Consider the following 16,652-nt stretch of genomic DNA (forward strand, 5'->3'; position numbering starts at 1 on the left):
TATACCTTTCGATGATGGCAAATTTGAAGGTGCATTGCTTGATGATCTTCAATTTGACATCCTTTTGAATTTAGCTAAGAGGATAAGGACGTAAATGAGGCTTGGTCTAAGATCATAGCTTCTAAACCAAATTTTTGGATATAAGGCTTTTTTGGCTTCCAAGATCTAGAATAGCCTCGATGGTGCTTTGCTTCATCTAGATCTCCAAGTGATAGAGTTTCTCATATACCTCTAGATCTACCTCAATTGCTATCTTAAGTTTTCTCGCCATCAACCTCAATTTAGAATCTACTTCCTCAAGTCCAGGTAGCCCCTCAACCTCCACAGCATTGAGGACCACCTTCTCTTTCTTCTTAAAATCATCATCCTTTGATTTTCTCCTCTTCTTGGGATGCGACTCAAGGTGAAGTTTCTAATACTATTCCTTCATATGTCTGTGAAGGTTGCAGTGATCGTAATATTTTTTTTGAGTTAGGTTGATGTACCCATTGCCCTTTTTGTCCTCCTTACAATGATTCTTCACCTCAATCACCATGGCCTTCACAGTTGCTTTGCTGATGTCTTCAACTTTAAAGAGCTTCAGTTCCTTTCCGATGCTGTCATGGATACCTCTAACATACTTCATGGAGACTACACAGTCATTGATGGAGATTCCAAGGGAGATTGCTTACTTGTGGATTCGATGGTATAGTCATTGGCAGATTGTCCATACTTCTATCACAGATACTACCACTTGATCTATCAATCCTCCTCATAGCCAGTTGGATAAACTATCTCTTGATTAGGCTCTTGAATTTGCTCCTCATCGGATTAGAAATGTCATTATTTCTCATGTATGAATTCCACCGTATGAAAGCATGGGTAGAAAACTTGAGACAAGCAAAAGTTACTTTATAGATACTAAAGCATCAATAAATAGTAAAGTAGGTCTGCAACTAGTTTAGCTAGTTATCTAACCTTTCTCCCTCAACAATCCCATCGTACATGGGAAAATCAATTTGAGCTTCAACTTTAGATGGATGAAGAGAGACATTTTTCATACCTCTAGGTTGCACGTCCTCCTCGCCAAATGGAGGATCTTCTTCTCCAAACATTGGAGATAGTTTCACAACCAAAGTTGTTGCTACTTGTGTTTGTGTTGAAGGTATCATCAATCTGAAAATGATCTCAGTGAGTTGGATAATCTTTTTCTCTGGTTGTATGAGATGTCCCTTCATCTTATCATCCATCGAGAAAAAAATAGTAGTCGTACTCATCTTTGTCCTTCAATGTACTTGAAGCACAGAGAGCCCTTCTTCTGATTGCTTATATTGATTGCACATCTAAATCATGAACTAAGGCCTATAGATGTAGAGGACTGACAATCTGATACTAACTTGATTCAATCAGAAAGAAGGAAGATTTTCTTCAACCTGCTTAACTTATATCTCTCAAAGAAAAGATAGAAGAATTTTTGAAAATAGGGCTCAATTCCCTTTTTTTTCTCTTTTTATTTTTGTTCATTAATTAAAAATAAGGGACATAATCTCTATTTATAGTAACGAGGTATGCCTTTATACAAACTAGGTCAGATTCCTCTTCTAGTTCTAATGGGATACTTTTACCTAAAATAGGCATGTTTAGTAAAAAGAATCTTAAAAAAGCTAAAACTCTTTAAAAGATAGATCTCGACTTCTATATTAACTCTACTTTCTTTCGATCCATTGGATTCTTCTCAGATTAGAAGCTATGCTCGGTTAAAGCTTTATCTGAAAGAAAAATTTTTAAGTTGACCACCCTATTTTGGGGCCCAAACAAATGAATTTTGCACTAATCGCTTGGGGCACCATCCAGCTAAGGGGGCAGCATATATTGTCGATCTCAAAAAATAATTTTAAAAAGAAAAGATTATCAAAATTGGATGTCGTATGATCAAATTATGATCTTTGAAAGTTTGGCTTGTGAATTGACTTTCTGATGTGACAAATTTTATACCTGATCCTATCCATCTCTACTCATAGTGGATAAAGTGGTTCACATCGAGTTCGGTAGTTCTCTTGGATCAAGGTTCTCCGTATTTAGCAAATTTTGCTGCCACTAAGTCAGAATTGAAGGTAGAAAAATACCTGCTTCTCTATCTCACAGTTGAACCACTTGACTTTGCTCAATGATGGTTTATGACCTTGCTATTCTCTCTCAAGTCTCAATGAACCACTTGGTTTGCTCCCATATCCTGACTTTGTGGTAGACGTTTTTTTCTATCCTTCCTCACTATTAATGATGTCTACGAAGACTCCTCTTGGATCTCAATCTCACTTGATTGGTTGGAGGAACTACAGGATGAGAGCTTGGTTGACCATGAGTTGTACTGGCTTCTTGGACCATCATCATGAGCTTGCCGCAAGCATTAATAAGACACTTCTCCTGAGCAACAATTGTATTGTCTAGATTTTCTTGTAGATTGGAAGTGTTGATCAAGAATTCTTTTCCATCCTTAAGGACATGATTCCTCTTCTGCTGCCTATAGAACACTACATCTCAATCCCAAAGAAATGAGCTCCCTTGGATAACTTGGCAAACTTCAAAAAGAACTACATCACAAGTTACCTCATCAAAATACCTCTCAATGATGGCGAACTTGAAGATGCACTACTTGGTAATCTTCAATTCTACATCCTTTTGAATCCAACTAAGAGGGTAACAACATGGATGAGGCTTGGTCTGCAACCCCAACTTTTGAACCAAATATTTAGAGATGAGGTTCTTCTGACTTCTAGGATCTAGAATAAACTTGATGATGCTCTGCTTCACTTGGATCTTCAAGCGGAAGAGTTCCTCACATGCTTCTAGGACTACCTTAGTTTCTTCTTGGGTTTTCTCACCATCAAGCTTAATTTAGAGTCTACTTACTCAAGTTTGGATAGCTCATCAACCTCCACAACATTAGGGACTATCTTCTCTTTCTTCTTATAATCATCATCCTTCAACTTCCTCCTCTTGGGATGCAACTCTGGGTGAAGTTTCCAACACTATTTCTTCATATGTCCATGAAGGTTGCAGTGATCGAAATAATTTTTTTGAGTCATGTTGACGTGCTTCTTGCCCTTTTGTCTTCCTTAGGATGATTCTTCTCCTCAATTGCCATGGCTTTCACACTAGCTTCATTAATGTCATCAATTTTGTAGAGCTTCAGCTACTTTCAGATGCTCTAATGGAGACAACTCCAACATATCTTATGAAAATTGCATGATCATTGATGGAGATTCCAAGAGAGATTGCTTGCTTGTGAAAGTTGGTGGTGTAGTTTTGGATAGATTGTTCATACTTCTAACATAGATTCTTCCACTTAATCGATCGATCCTCTTTATAGATGATTGGATAAAATTGTCTCTTGATTCGGCTCTTGAATTTGCTCTGTAGGAGATTAGAAACATCATTATTTCTCATGTCCAAATTTCCCCATATAAGAGCATGGCTGGAAATCTTGAGATGAGAGAAAGCTATTTTTTAGATATTATAGTATCCAAAATAGTAAAGTAGGCCTCAAACTGGTCTAGTCAGTTATCTAATCTTTCTGCATTAACAATCCCATCATATTTGGGGATATCTATTAAGCTTCAACTTTAAATGGCTGAAGAGAGAGGTTTTTTATATCTCTAGATTACTCATCCTCCTCAATGGATGGAAGATCATCTTCTCCAAATGCTAGAGTTAGCTTCACAATCAGAGATGTTGGCATTTGTATTTGTGCTGAAGATATTGTCAAATTGGAAATGATCTTGATGAGTTGGATAATTTTCTCCTCTAGTTGTATAAAATATCTCTTCATCTCATCATCCATCGAAGAAGAACTAGTAGCCATATTTGCCTTTATCCTTCGACGTACTTGAAGCATGAATAGCCCTTCTTTTGATTGCTTGCATTGGTCACATGTTTGATACATGAATTAAGTCTCCTATAGATGTAGAGGACCAATGCTCTAATACCAACTTGATATGATTGGAGAGGTGGAAGATTCTCTTCAATCCATTTAACTCGGATCTCTCAAAAAAAAGATAAAAGAAGGCGAGAATTTTTGAAAGTAGCGCTCCAATCTTTTTTCTTTCTCTTTTTATTTTTTTGTTGATTAAAAATAAGGTGCATATCATCTATTTATAATAACAAGGTCCTTCCTTATATAAATTGGGTTGGATTTCTCTTCTACTTTTAATGGGACTCTTTTACCTAAAATAAATATATCTAGTAGAAATAATCTAAAAAAAATCTAAAACTCTTTAGGAGGTGGATTTCAACTTCTCTATCAATTCTTCCTTATATTGCTCCATCAGATTCTTCTTGGATTGGAAGTTATGCTCGGTCAAACTCTTATTCAAAAGAAAAATTTTCAAATTAACCAACTAGGATGAAGGAATTTCACTCTAATTGTGAGGAGCACCACCCCTTTAATGAACGGCATCTTGTAGTAGATCTCAAAAAACTTTCCAATTTCAAGAAAAAAAAAAGATCATCAAAATTGGATATTGACCAAGTTATGGCCTCTAAACATTTGGTTTGCGAATTGGCTCCCGATATGGTGGATCTTACTTCTGAACCTTGTCTAGCCCTATCTATAGTGGATAAAGTGGTCTACATCGAGTTTGATGATCCTCCTGGATTAGGGCTCTCCCTATTTAGGAGATTTAGCTCCTACTAAATCAAAACTAAAGATAGAAAAATGCCTACTTCTCCATCTCATGGTTGTACCACTTGATTTTACTTGAAGATGGTTTTTGATCTTGCTCTTTTTTGCTCTCTAGCTTTGGCAAACCACCTGGTTTGCTCCCAAATCTTGATTTTATGGTAGTGATGCTTCTTCTGCCCTTTCTCATTGTCGATGATGTCTATGGTGACTCCTCTTCGATCTCGATCTCTCTTGATCGACTGATGAAACTAAGGGACAAGAACTTGATTGATTATATGAGTAGTACCAGCTTCTTAGACTATCATCATGAGTTTGTTGCAACATTAACAAGATGCTTCACCTGGGCAGCATTTCTATGGTCTATGTTTCCTTATGGCTTGGAAGCGTTGATCATGAATTCTTTTCCATCCTTGATGAGATGATACTTCCTCTGCATTGTAGAAGATTGCATCTCGATCTCAAAGATATGAGCTCCATAGGATAACCCGACAAACATTCAAAGGAACTATTTCACAAGTTACCTCATCAATATACCTCTTGATGATGGCGAGCTTGAAGGTGCACTGCTTGATGATCTTCAATTCAACATCCTTTTGAACCCAACTAAGAGGATAAGGACGTGGATTAGGTTTGGTCTACAATCCTAGCTTCTGAGCTAGAATTTCAAGGATGAGGGTCTTCTAGCTTTTAGGATCTAGAATAGCCTCGATGATACTCTACTTCATCTAGATCTCCAAGTAGAAGAGTTTCTTATGCACCTTTAGATTTGCCTCAATTTTCTCATATTTTCTCACCATCAAGCTCGATTTAGAGTCTACTTGCTCAAGTTCATGGAGCTCCTCAACCTCCACTGTATTGGGGACCACCTTCCTTCTTTTTGTTTCTTCAGAGTCTACTTTTTCTTGTCCCTTCAGTCACCAGGAATCCAGCCGTCAGGTTGAGGAGAGTCCGACGGTCTACCATTGGGTGTTCCATCGACCACTGGCCAAGGTTAAAGAGGAAGAGCACCATTTTTGCCCCTTCTTCTCAAATTTCCCATTGATCCACCTATTGTCAACTCATTGGTGGTCGAGACAGTGGTCTCAGATAGGCCACTGGTGGTAGAGGACAATCGATATCTTGCTGGTGGTGTTCATGTGTGGTCAATCATCGGCAAAAGTGAGTTTTGAGATGTGATCAGGGAAAGAGGAATGGAGGGAGAAGATAAGGTTTAATAGGTTTGGGTTTTGGGTTTCCACCCAAAATCCGAGATTCGATTGGATCCACTTATCCATAAGGAGATTTTTTTGTATTTAAACCCCTAGTGAAGTATATATTCAGTAAAGACCTTTTTTTAATGATTGACTAAACAAGACCACATTCTGTTAAGAAAATTTTTGCAATTAAGTCCCTCATAAAGTAATTAGTCCCATAAAAGTCCTTAAAAATTACATTTTGATCCTTGTGATAGAGTTTATTACATAAAGACCCTTGGATTATTATTTAGTCCCTATAATAAATTTTATTAGATAAAGGTCCTTTTAAATTGTGTTTCTAATTTCTTTTGATTAAATAAAAAGATCTAAATTATTATTTATTTGCTGAAAATTCATGATTATGATAAAGATGAAAACCATAATAAAGTTTCATATGGTTATTTGGAGTTATTCAATGTCTTAATAAAGTTAGTGGATCTATTATATTCAGAAATAGTCACAACATCCTGGATATAGTAAAAACTACATAAAGACTATAAATTAAAGTGTAATGGTATGTGAACAAAATTATAATTAAAGCATAAAGATAATTAACTTTATCTACAGATAGTGGTTATTTTTATGATTTAATTAGAATAAAATGGTAATCTAGATATTAAGGATAGATTTTTTCTAGACATGCGGATATGAAAATTTACTATCTTTTGATATCTACATTGCTAATCTTATTAATAAAGTATTAATAAATTCTATACATGATGCACCTCTATCCACGGGAAGATTAGAATTTACTACTAAAATTAACATTGATTATTTTAGATTGTAGTTTATGCTTTATGGTACTAAAGTCTTCTATGCTTGTTGATTATTCCAGCTAATCCTAATGTTTATATTAATTATGTTGCTCTTATTTTAATGCTAAGTGATGATAATTTTTCTAGCTGGAAAGATAATATTCTTTACGCTATTAGATATAAAGATCTTGACCTGGCGCTTCATGTGGATGAATCATCTATTTCTACAGATTCAAGTATGCCATAATAGATTTTGGCATATGAGAAATGGAAGCAATTCAGTCGCTTGAGTTTGATGCTCATCAAGTCTCAAGTACCTAACAGTATTAGATGGTTAATCCCTTAATATAATAAGATCAAGAATTTTATGAAGATCATTGAAGAACAATTCGAAAATTCTGATAAGGCATTGGCTAGTATCCTAATGAAGAGGCTTTCAGACTTGAGGTTTGATAGTATGAAAGGTGTATGTGACCATATTATGGAAATGAGAGATATTGCTGCTCAACTCAAGTCTTTGAAAGTTGAGATTTCTGATTCTTTCTAGTTTATTTCATTCTAAATTTTTTACTTACAAAATATGGCCCTTCCAAGATTTTTTATAATACATATAAGAAAAAGTGATCTATTAATAAACTTTTGACCATGTGTTCTCAAGAGGAAGAAAGATTGAAACAAGAGAAGCAAGATATAAAGCATAAAATTACTAATCTTGCTACTTATGTCAAAGAAAGGAAAAAGATGTTCCCAAGAAAAGAAAGGATATTGTAATGCCAATGAAGTGCTATGGCAATAAAGATATATGCTTCTTTTGTAAGAAAAATGGACACATGAAGAAGGACTATATAAAGTATAAGAAATAATTTAAAAGGAAAGATACTTTTATATCTCTAGTATGTTATGAATCTTTTTCTATTGATGTTCCTAATAATACTTGATAGATTGATTCTAGTACTATAATTCACATTATCAATACCATACAGGATTTTTTCAATCTAAGGGATTTGAAAGGAAGTGAACAAGGTATCTATTTGGATAATCAGATATGTTCATATGTGCAAGCTGTAAAAATCTTTAGATTAATTTTGAATTTTGAATTTATTTTGGATCTTAAAAATACTTTTAATGTCCTAATTTCTTTAAAATTTAATTTCTATTTTTAGATTGACAAATATTGATTTTGGTTTTCATTTTGAGAATTTTGTAGTTAACCTTTTTAGGAATAAAAGTATTATTGGCACTAGTTTTTTGATGGATGATTTATATAAATTATATTTGAATTTAAATTTTGAATGTAATCATTCATCTATGTATGGTGATAATATTGGCATAAAGAGGAACATTATTAAAGAGAACTCTTCAAATTTATGATGCAAAAGATTAGCTCATATCTCTTTAGAGAGAATAAAGAGGTTAGTAAATGATAATATTTTAAAAGATATTGATTTTATTGACTTTGGCACTCATTTGGATTGCATAAAAAAAAAGCAAACTAATAAGTCCTCTAAAGGTGCCAAAAAGAGTTTTAATATTTTAAAATCATATACACTAATATCTGTAGACTATTTTCTACTTCTTATTTTAATGGTCAGAGATATTTTATCTCATTCATTGATGACTATACCATATACATGTACCTCTATCTTCTCTTTAAAAAAATGAGGTATTAAATGTCTTTAAGATTTATAAAGTAGAAGTAGAGAAATAAATAGATAAAAAAATAAATATCGTAAGATCTGATAGAGGTAAAGAATACTATAGAAAGTACACTAAAAAAGATCAGTTGGTGGGCCTATTTGGTAAGTTTCTTGAAAAAGAGGATATTATTATCCAATACACAGCACAACAAAATGGTATGACAGAAAGAAGAAACCGTATCCTGATGGACATGGGAAGGAATATGATTAGTAATTCTAATCTTTCTTTATCTCTTTAGAATAAAGTATTAAAAAACTGCAGTGTATGTCTTAAATAGGATTTCATTAAAGACTGTACCTAAAACTCCTTTTGAGTTGTGGAAATGATGAAAACTGAGTTTAAATCACTTACACATTTGAGGATATCCAATTGAGGTGCAGATTTATAATCCACACTTAAAGAAATTCGATTCTAGAATGGTTAGTAGCTATTTTATTGGTTATATAGTAAATTCTATGGGATACAGGTTTTATTATCCTGACCACATAACCAAAATAGTTGAAGCTAAGAATACTAAGTTTCTTAAGAATTATGAACTTAGTGAGAGTGATTTTTCTCATAAGAATGAATTTAAGAAAATAAAGGATCAAATTGATCAACCCACAAAAGATATAGAATTGATTGTTATTCAAGGAGATCAACAAGATCGTGAACAATCAATTCAAAAATAACTTGAAGAATATGTTTATATTGAGCCTACTACTAAAAATACTTAAAATATAGAGATAGTAGGATTAAAAAGATCCTCAAGAGAAAGAAGATATGCAATTCCTAGTAATTACATTGTCTACCTATAAGATTTTGACTTTGATGTTAGGCCTAAAAACAATTCTAAATCATTTTGTTAAGCCATAAGTGGAAACAAATCCATATACTGGTATGATGCCATGAAAGATGAGATAAAATTTATGGCTATAAATCAAGTCTGAAATCTCATTGAATTATCTAAAGATCCTTCAGCTATTAACTATAAATGGATCTATAAGATCAAAAGAGACTCCTCAAGTAAAATTGAACAATATAAGGTCAGACTTATAGTTAAAAATTTTTCCCAAAAAGAAGGCATTGACTATCATGAAACTTTCTTTTCAGTTTAAAAAAAAGATTTATTAAGGATAATTATAGCTTTAGTAGCTCATTTTGATTTAGAGTTGCATCAAATGGATGTGAAAATAGCAATTCTGAATGGAAATAATCTAAAAGAGATAGTGTACATGACTCAGCCTAAAGGTTTCTATACATATAAAGATAATCACCTTGTTTGAAAGTTAAAGAAGTCTATATATGAACTTAAACATGCCTCCCACCAATGGTATATGAAATTTCATGATGTTATGAGCTCTTTTGGCTTTACAGAAATTATTGTGGATCAATGTATATATCTTAAGGTTAGTGGAAGTAAGTACATGTATCTATCCTATATATAGATGATATTTACTTGTAAGCAGCTATGTTGATTTGTTAAAAGAGACAAAACTATTTTTTTCTCAAAATTTTGAGATGAAGGATATGGTTGAAGCCTCTTATGTCATTAGCATAGAGATTTATAGAGATAGATCACAAAGGGCTTTAGATTTGTCTCAAAGAGCTTATAATGAAAAGATTCTAAAAAGATTTAAAATGATAGATTGAACTCCTACAGTCGTATCCATTATGAAAAGTGATAAATTTAGTCAAAATTGATATCCACAAAATTAATTGAAACAAGAACAAACGAAGAGCATCCCATATGTATCTACAGTGGGAAGCTTGATGTTTGGCAGGTCTATACAAAACTTGATATTACATATGCAATAGAAATTTTAGATAGATACCAAAGTAATCCTAGCCTTGATCATTAGAAAGCTACAGAGAAGGTTATGTGGTATCTATAAGGAACCAAGCATTATATGTTTATATATAGATACACTGATCACTTGGAAGTGGTTGATTATTCAGACTCAGATTTTGATAGATGCGTGGATATAAGAAAGTCTACTTTAGGATACATTTTGCTTCTTGCTAGAGGTGCTATATCTTAGACAAGTAATAAGTAATCCATGGTTGCTTCATCTACCATGGAGGGAGAGTTCGTTACATGCTATAAAGCTACTTCACAGGTAATATGGATGAGGAATCTTATTTCTAGTTTTAGAGTAGTCAATTCTGTTGCAAGACTAATAAAGATTTATGGTGACAATTCTACTGTAGTTTTTTTTTGAGAATAATAAAAGTGAAAAACACAACAAATACATCGATATAAAGAATCTTGCTACTAAAGATCATATCAAAAAGCATGAAGTGGATACCCAACTTATCAATATTGAATTAATAATTGCAAACCTCATGACTAAAGGATCATTGGCTAAACAATTTAAAGATCATGTGGATCATCGAGAGTCCTTAGTTCAATTGTTGTTTGATTTGCTTCTTGTATAATATGTAATACCCAGTCCCACAATATAGATCTCAAAGTAGCAACAAAAAAAAAGGAATTGGGCTAGGACGTGCATTGCACGTGCTGGAATTATCGTGAAAATGGGAAAAGACATGGCAGAACTCTCAAAGGAGTTCTTCTCTAATCAGAATCCTAAAACCCCAAGGTTTTGAATTAAAATCTAACTCTGATTCTTTCCTCAGAGATCTATTTAATGGCCTCAATTCTTTAGATTTTTTCTCACCAAAAATCACCATCATTGGCTACCTCTTTTTCTCTAGTTTCTTCTTAATATACCAGTGATTTGATCTTGATTTGGCCATCAAAAATCAAACCACCAATTATTGTCGAAGATCAGGTAAATCCTCTAAACATCTTCTCCTCAATCTTTCATAGTTGTTAAAGCTTGGATTTTAACTGATTAGTTTCGAGATTTTTCCTCAAAAATCTAGTTGTATTTCTCCTATCTTATTCATGCCTCATTCTTGATTTTCCAGTGTTGTTTGCCACCGTCAATCACCAAACCAAGGTCCATGGGCCTTGCTGCCGTGGTTGCTGTTCCGGCCACGGGTGGCACCGATTGGGGGACTCCCTTATTTCAAGATCTAAGGGGATCAAAGGGTCCACTATTTCATGAATAAGAGAGGAGGAGATCCCCTATTTCGCCTCAAACATGAGAAAAAAAAAGAAGAAAAAGAAGAAAAAAGAAAAAGAAAAAAAGAAAGAAAAAGAAGAAAGAGAAAAAGAAGAGAGAGTTTCTCTCTCTTCCATCTCTCCCTTCAATTTGAATTCCCACTTTCTCTCTTTATAAAGTTTGACTTTTTCTCTCCACCATCTCTCTTTACTTTCTCTCTCTATAAATTTTCTCTTTCTAAAATTATTCTCTCTTTATGAAATTTTCTCTCTCTAAAATTAGTTCAACAAAGGACTTCTTTTTGATGATTTTGATCAAGCTTAGTGAAGAATCTTGATTTGCAATTGTCGAACAGTGTGCTAGCACCCATCTTGGTCAGACCTGGATATCACTATATTTGGTCATTTATGATTTTTATTGAACTATCTATATACTAGTTTAATCATGATTTAATTAAATCATCTTGATTAGATCGATCAAATTATCGAACAATATCATCTGATTAGCCAATTCTATCTTATTAATTTTTTTTCCATTGATATTCTCTCTCTACATGATTTATAAACCTAATGAATCTGACTTATTGCTTTAAATCTAAATTGATTCTAGTAAGAGATTTTGAACCGCTCTATCAGTCGGACAATATGTCCTCACCATCTGAGTCTTTATTGAGCATCATGAGATCTAATCTTTGTTAATCTCTATTAAATCATTATATTTTAAGTGACTATGATTAGATGAAGCTATTTGATCAAATTATTTTCAAACAATCGTCATCGAATAGTGCACTAGCTTCCACCTTGGCTCTTATGAGATCTTACTAGATTTAGTCATCTTCGATTGCAGGATTCAACTTGTATCCTACTTTGACCTTCGATGATATAAAGTTATCCAAATTGATTGCATAAAGGCTGTTGGGCTTTATCATTTGACTGACCTATCCTTGGTCTATATATCTTGATTCAAATATGAAGCCACCCTAATCGTACACCTTAGTTGGATTATTTTACTCCCTTGATCTATTTGGATTCTTTGGATTTCATTTCTGGAGGACTTCTAAGATGTTGACTATAAACTTAATTAAATTTTAATGGCTTTGAATAGGTGTATCTGATCTGTTTGATTGAAGTTGAATTTGAAGTATGATGAGGTAAGTAATCAAATGCTTCAAGTATACTTTCGAATAATTTTTAAAAAATTTGTAATTAGTTTATTTAATTTAAATTATGATCTCTGTTTTCTATTTGATAAAATGGGCCAAGCATATATTATTTTATTATTGTAAATAATTTATTTTGAACATGTGATCTACTTTAAGAAATGGATTTGAAAAACTTGATTGGAGAACTTGTAAAATTGCTTTTGTATATGTGTTCTCAGTATAACTATAATGTAGCCCCATCAATGAAGATTATATATTGAATTTGTCGGCTTATAATATGAGAAACTAGTTTCGATACTGAGCCACTGGTAATTAGAATAGTGATATCTATTATCAGAAACTTTGTACAATGTATTTCTATTATCAAACCCATGCACTGGGTTACATGACTGTAACTTGATGTTGAGTTCAGTATCAGTATATAAAAATAATTATTTTTGAAGAAATATGTATTTTTTTGAGATTTGCTCCTCTTAGTCAATATTATGTGATTTATTTGCTCAGCATGCTTAGATTCCACTTTGACGTATTATGTTGCTTATTAGGCTAATGTAGCTCATTATTATCTTTTTTTTTTTAGATTATGAATCATAGTACTTGGGACGTGAGGAAGTGCATTAGATCATTTGAAGATATTTGAATTTTCTAGATTTATGGCTTAGTTTGATTAGTTTGGATATTTTATTTGGAACATTATGATTTATGTTAAATAAAAATATTTGCTATGAAAAATGATTTAATTGGATTTCTATTAAATTAATTTTCAAGGATTAAAGAGTTACTATTATTATTATTGCTATTATTTTGAAAGTTTTAAGATTTGATCTGTAGCCTTACATGCTTGTAGGGCCCATCCTGCAGGTATGCAGCATCTGTTATGTGCTCAGTTTGAGATGTGATATAATATTTATGATATTCTTAGAAATAAAGGATATGATTTTTGTTTTATGCACATAAAGTTGGACTCTGAATAGCTTATATAAAACTATTGATAAAGAAAGTATCAAATGCTTCAATAAAAAGTTTCATGCACTATAATACATAGAAGGAAGTATTCAATTTATAGAATATGACCGTCATGATTCATGTTTTAAAATTTCTTATTTAAGTGGAAGTTTTGACTTGAGTTGGTTTATGGTCATACAACAGTTTTCTTTATCATCTATTCAGCATCTTGATTGTAATATGTAGGCCAAATAGGAGAATATTATACCCATCCCAAATATTAAAGATTTAATGTAGCCCATTTGTAATCTAATCATTAAAGATAATTTAAGATAATTAAGATGATAATGAATAATTAAAGCTCTTTTGAGATAAAGATAGACTCTAGTCAAAATAAGAACTCCACTACTATTATGATTCTTTGATAGAAGGAAGAAGTTGTATTAATCCTAAAGAATCCCTAGTCTAGCTTATAAATACAGTTTGTGATTCTCTATCAAGTATAGATATCGATATCCTCTGGTGTAGAATGGAAGAACTCTTTTATAATATTTTTTTATAGGATGGAAGTAAGGTAGATTTGTCTATAAGATTTGGCTTATGATATTCTCATAATTTGCTTCACCTCTGATCCATTTTGGGCTTAAGAGTGATATATTTATTTCTACAATCAGATTAAATTTTTTATAAAACTCTCCGCTCTCTATTGCAGAGCCCAGCAACTTGCGACATCGCCCGCTTGCACACGTCCAAGAGCACGAGCCTTGGGAAACACACGGTAAAGAAAATACTGAGCATCCAATTCAGTTTGTCTTGTAGCAAGAGATATTAAAGAATCTACCTTGAGTCAAAATTTGAGAACCTTACACTATGCAAGTGCTCAACGGGGACATTTGTGTACGTCCAGAAAGAAAGATATGTAGCAATCAGTGTTCAACGCCCGGATTTTAACTTTTCTATTTTTAAGTAAAAAACAACCAGATTTTAACTTCAACAAAATGAATTCCTGAATAAAGCATTGCAAACCTTTATACAGTGAGAACCATGTTACTGCTCCATATAATTTTTCAATAACTCTTCCACCATAGAAATTGCCAATAATAAAAATTCAAACAAAAGCTTATTAGCTTCACAACTTCGTCAAATAAAGAATAACTGCTAAAGAAAATTTCATGACAAAATCTTGACCAAAGGCCCTGATAATAGTAAAGAACACACGGGAAAATTAAGCTCGTAGCATGTACTTTGAAGAGAACTACTTTTTCCAGAACAATTATAACAATAAACAAAAATTCCAGTTTTCCTCATATGATTGGATGCTTACCGGGAATAAATGGAAATTTTGGTGGCAAAAATGGCCGTATCATTCCTTTCTGAATTTTCCAGTCAACTGGATTTATGCTTGCTGCTTCCACTTTTAACAGGACCTCATCTTTCTTTGGTGAAGGGACTGGAATCTCAACATGCTGCAGGAAGCATAGTTTTCAGTCATGGTCAGCCGTAACACAAAATTGCTAAACATACTTCTCCAGTCTATGAAATATGAATAGAAAACTATCTTTATTCATGTTTAAGTTCACATATCTGTTGCCAAAACATTGTACTGGCAGCGTCATTATCTTTTATAGAATTAGGAAAGAAATCTAGCTGCCATTGTTGGGCAACTTACCCCACAAAGAGAATATGAAGCAGCCCCCTGTTTTGCAGAGAACATTTCACTGATGGCTTTGAGACAATAGCGAAATACATAGATTGCGCATGACAGTTAATTTACCACATATTTAAAATTAGTTAATAGCCAGGGAGATGGAGGAGGAGGAGGAGACATTATCCTTTATTCATTTCTAAGTGACATTAAAACTGATGGTCTAACTGCAAAATCAAAAACCAGATAGACTTTATTCCACCTTTGATGGCTTTTATCATGAAGAAAAGTTAGACTTCCTTAAATATCATAACATTGACATATGACCGAGCTACACACAAACACACACGATATATATATATAGCAATTCTTTTCGTAATTTCATTTGATATAGCAATTGGGAATCCTGCGGCACGGTAAACAACGCTCCAACAAATGTCAGTGTGATGGTTAAAGATTTTCAGCATCAAAACACATTCATGAAAACCTATGAAATTTAGACCCAATTTCTACAGCTTCCTCTTTTTTTCGTATGGTTGAGCATGGCTTAAATTTTGATGTTACCCAGCTTATCACCCGATTCGATTATTTTGAGAAGATGACGTAGAACTTTTTATGAGATTTGATCGCCACTGGCATCTTGTGGGGATGCAGGGGTGCAAGGGCGTGGCCCCTTAGTATGGATCTAATCTATTTTTTGGATTTTAATTGGTCTGTTTAGACATTTTGATCTTTTCTCATAATTTTAAGATTTGATAGCTATATATTGTAATCATACTTTTTATTATTTAAATCATCAGATACTCTTTGTACTTTATCTTTTGATATAGTGGAATCTCTCCCTATCTTCATCCATAGATATAGGCCAAATACCAAACCACATAAATCGCTATATTTTATTTTTATACATGTGACTGCTTGTTGTTATTTTGGATTTCATAAGATATTAGAGTTGGGGTTCAGATTTGTTCATCAAATCTATTTTGGGTTCCAATTATCTATTGATTTTGTGTTTGGTCTTCACAATTTCTTCATGATGGCCGTGAAATTTATGATCAAAAAGTCTAATAGGAAAGAATAATTTTAATTTTTAGCATGTGAAGATGCGAGCCTTATTGGTTCAACAGAGATTGCTAAAGATACTAGAGGATAGGCATGCTTTACCATTGATGTTATCAGAGGAGGATAAGGATGATCTCCTACAACATGCACACACAGTACGATTCAGTTGTCTCTAGCAAACGAGGTTCTACGAAAGGTTGCAGACAAATTATCTGCTACAATATTGTGGCTTAGTTTGGAGAGCATACATATGATCAAGTTTCTAACAAATCAATTCTATTTGAAACAGCGGCTCCATACTCTTTGATGAAGGAAGGTATGCCCTTTAAAAATTATCTTGATGAATTCAATAAAATTATTCTGAATTTAAAAAATATTGATATTAAAGTTGATGATGAGGATCAAGCTCTCATTCTGTTGTGTTCCTTACCTCTCTCTTT

The 16,652-nt window shown here is 33.0% G+C and overlaps 1 protein-coding gene across 1 annotated transcript in view; it reads right to left on the bottom strand.

The window, feature by feature from the left end:
* The window catches only part of LOC105034700 (chloroplast envelope quinone oxidoreductase homolog), a 107,477-nt gene that overhangs the window by 73,625 nt on the left and 17,200 nt on the right, over positions 1-16,652 (bottom strand). Inside the window, exon 2 of the mRNA XM_010909952.4 lies at positions 14,830-14,971. Coding sequence (XP_010908254.1) covers positions 14,830-14,971 — 142 coding nt within the window. The remainder of the gene's footprint in view (positions 1-14,829; positions 14,972-16,652) is intronic.

The sequence above is a fragment of the Elaeis guineensis genome, chromosome 9, assembly GCF_000442705.2.
Source record: "Elaeis guineensis isolate ETL-2024a chromosome 9, EG11, whole genome shotgun sequence".
In the NCBI taxonomy this organism is placed as follows: domain Eukaryota; kingdom Viridiplantae; phylum Streptophyta; class Magnoliopsida; order Arecales; family Arecaceae; genus Elaeis; species Elaeis guineensis.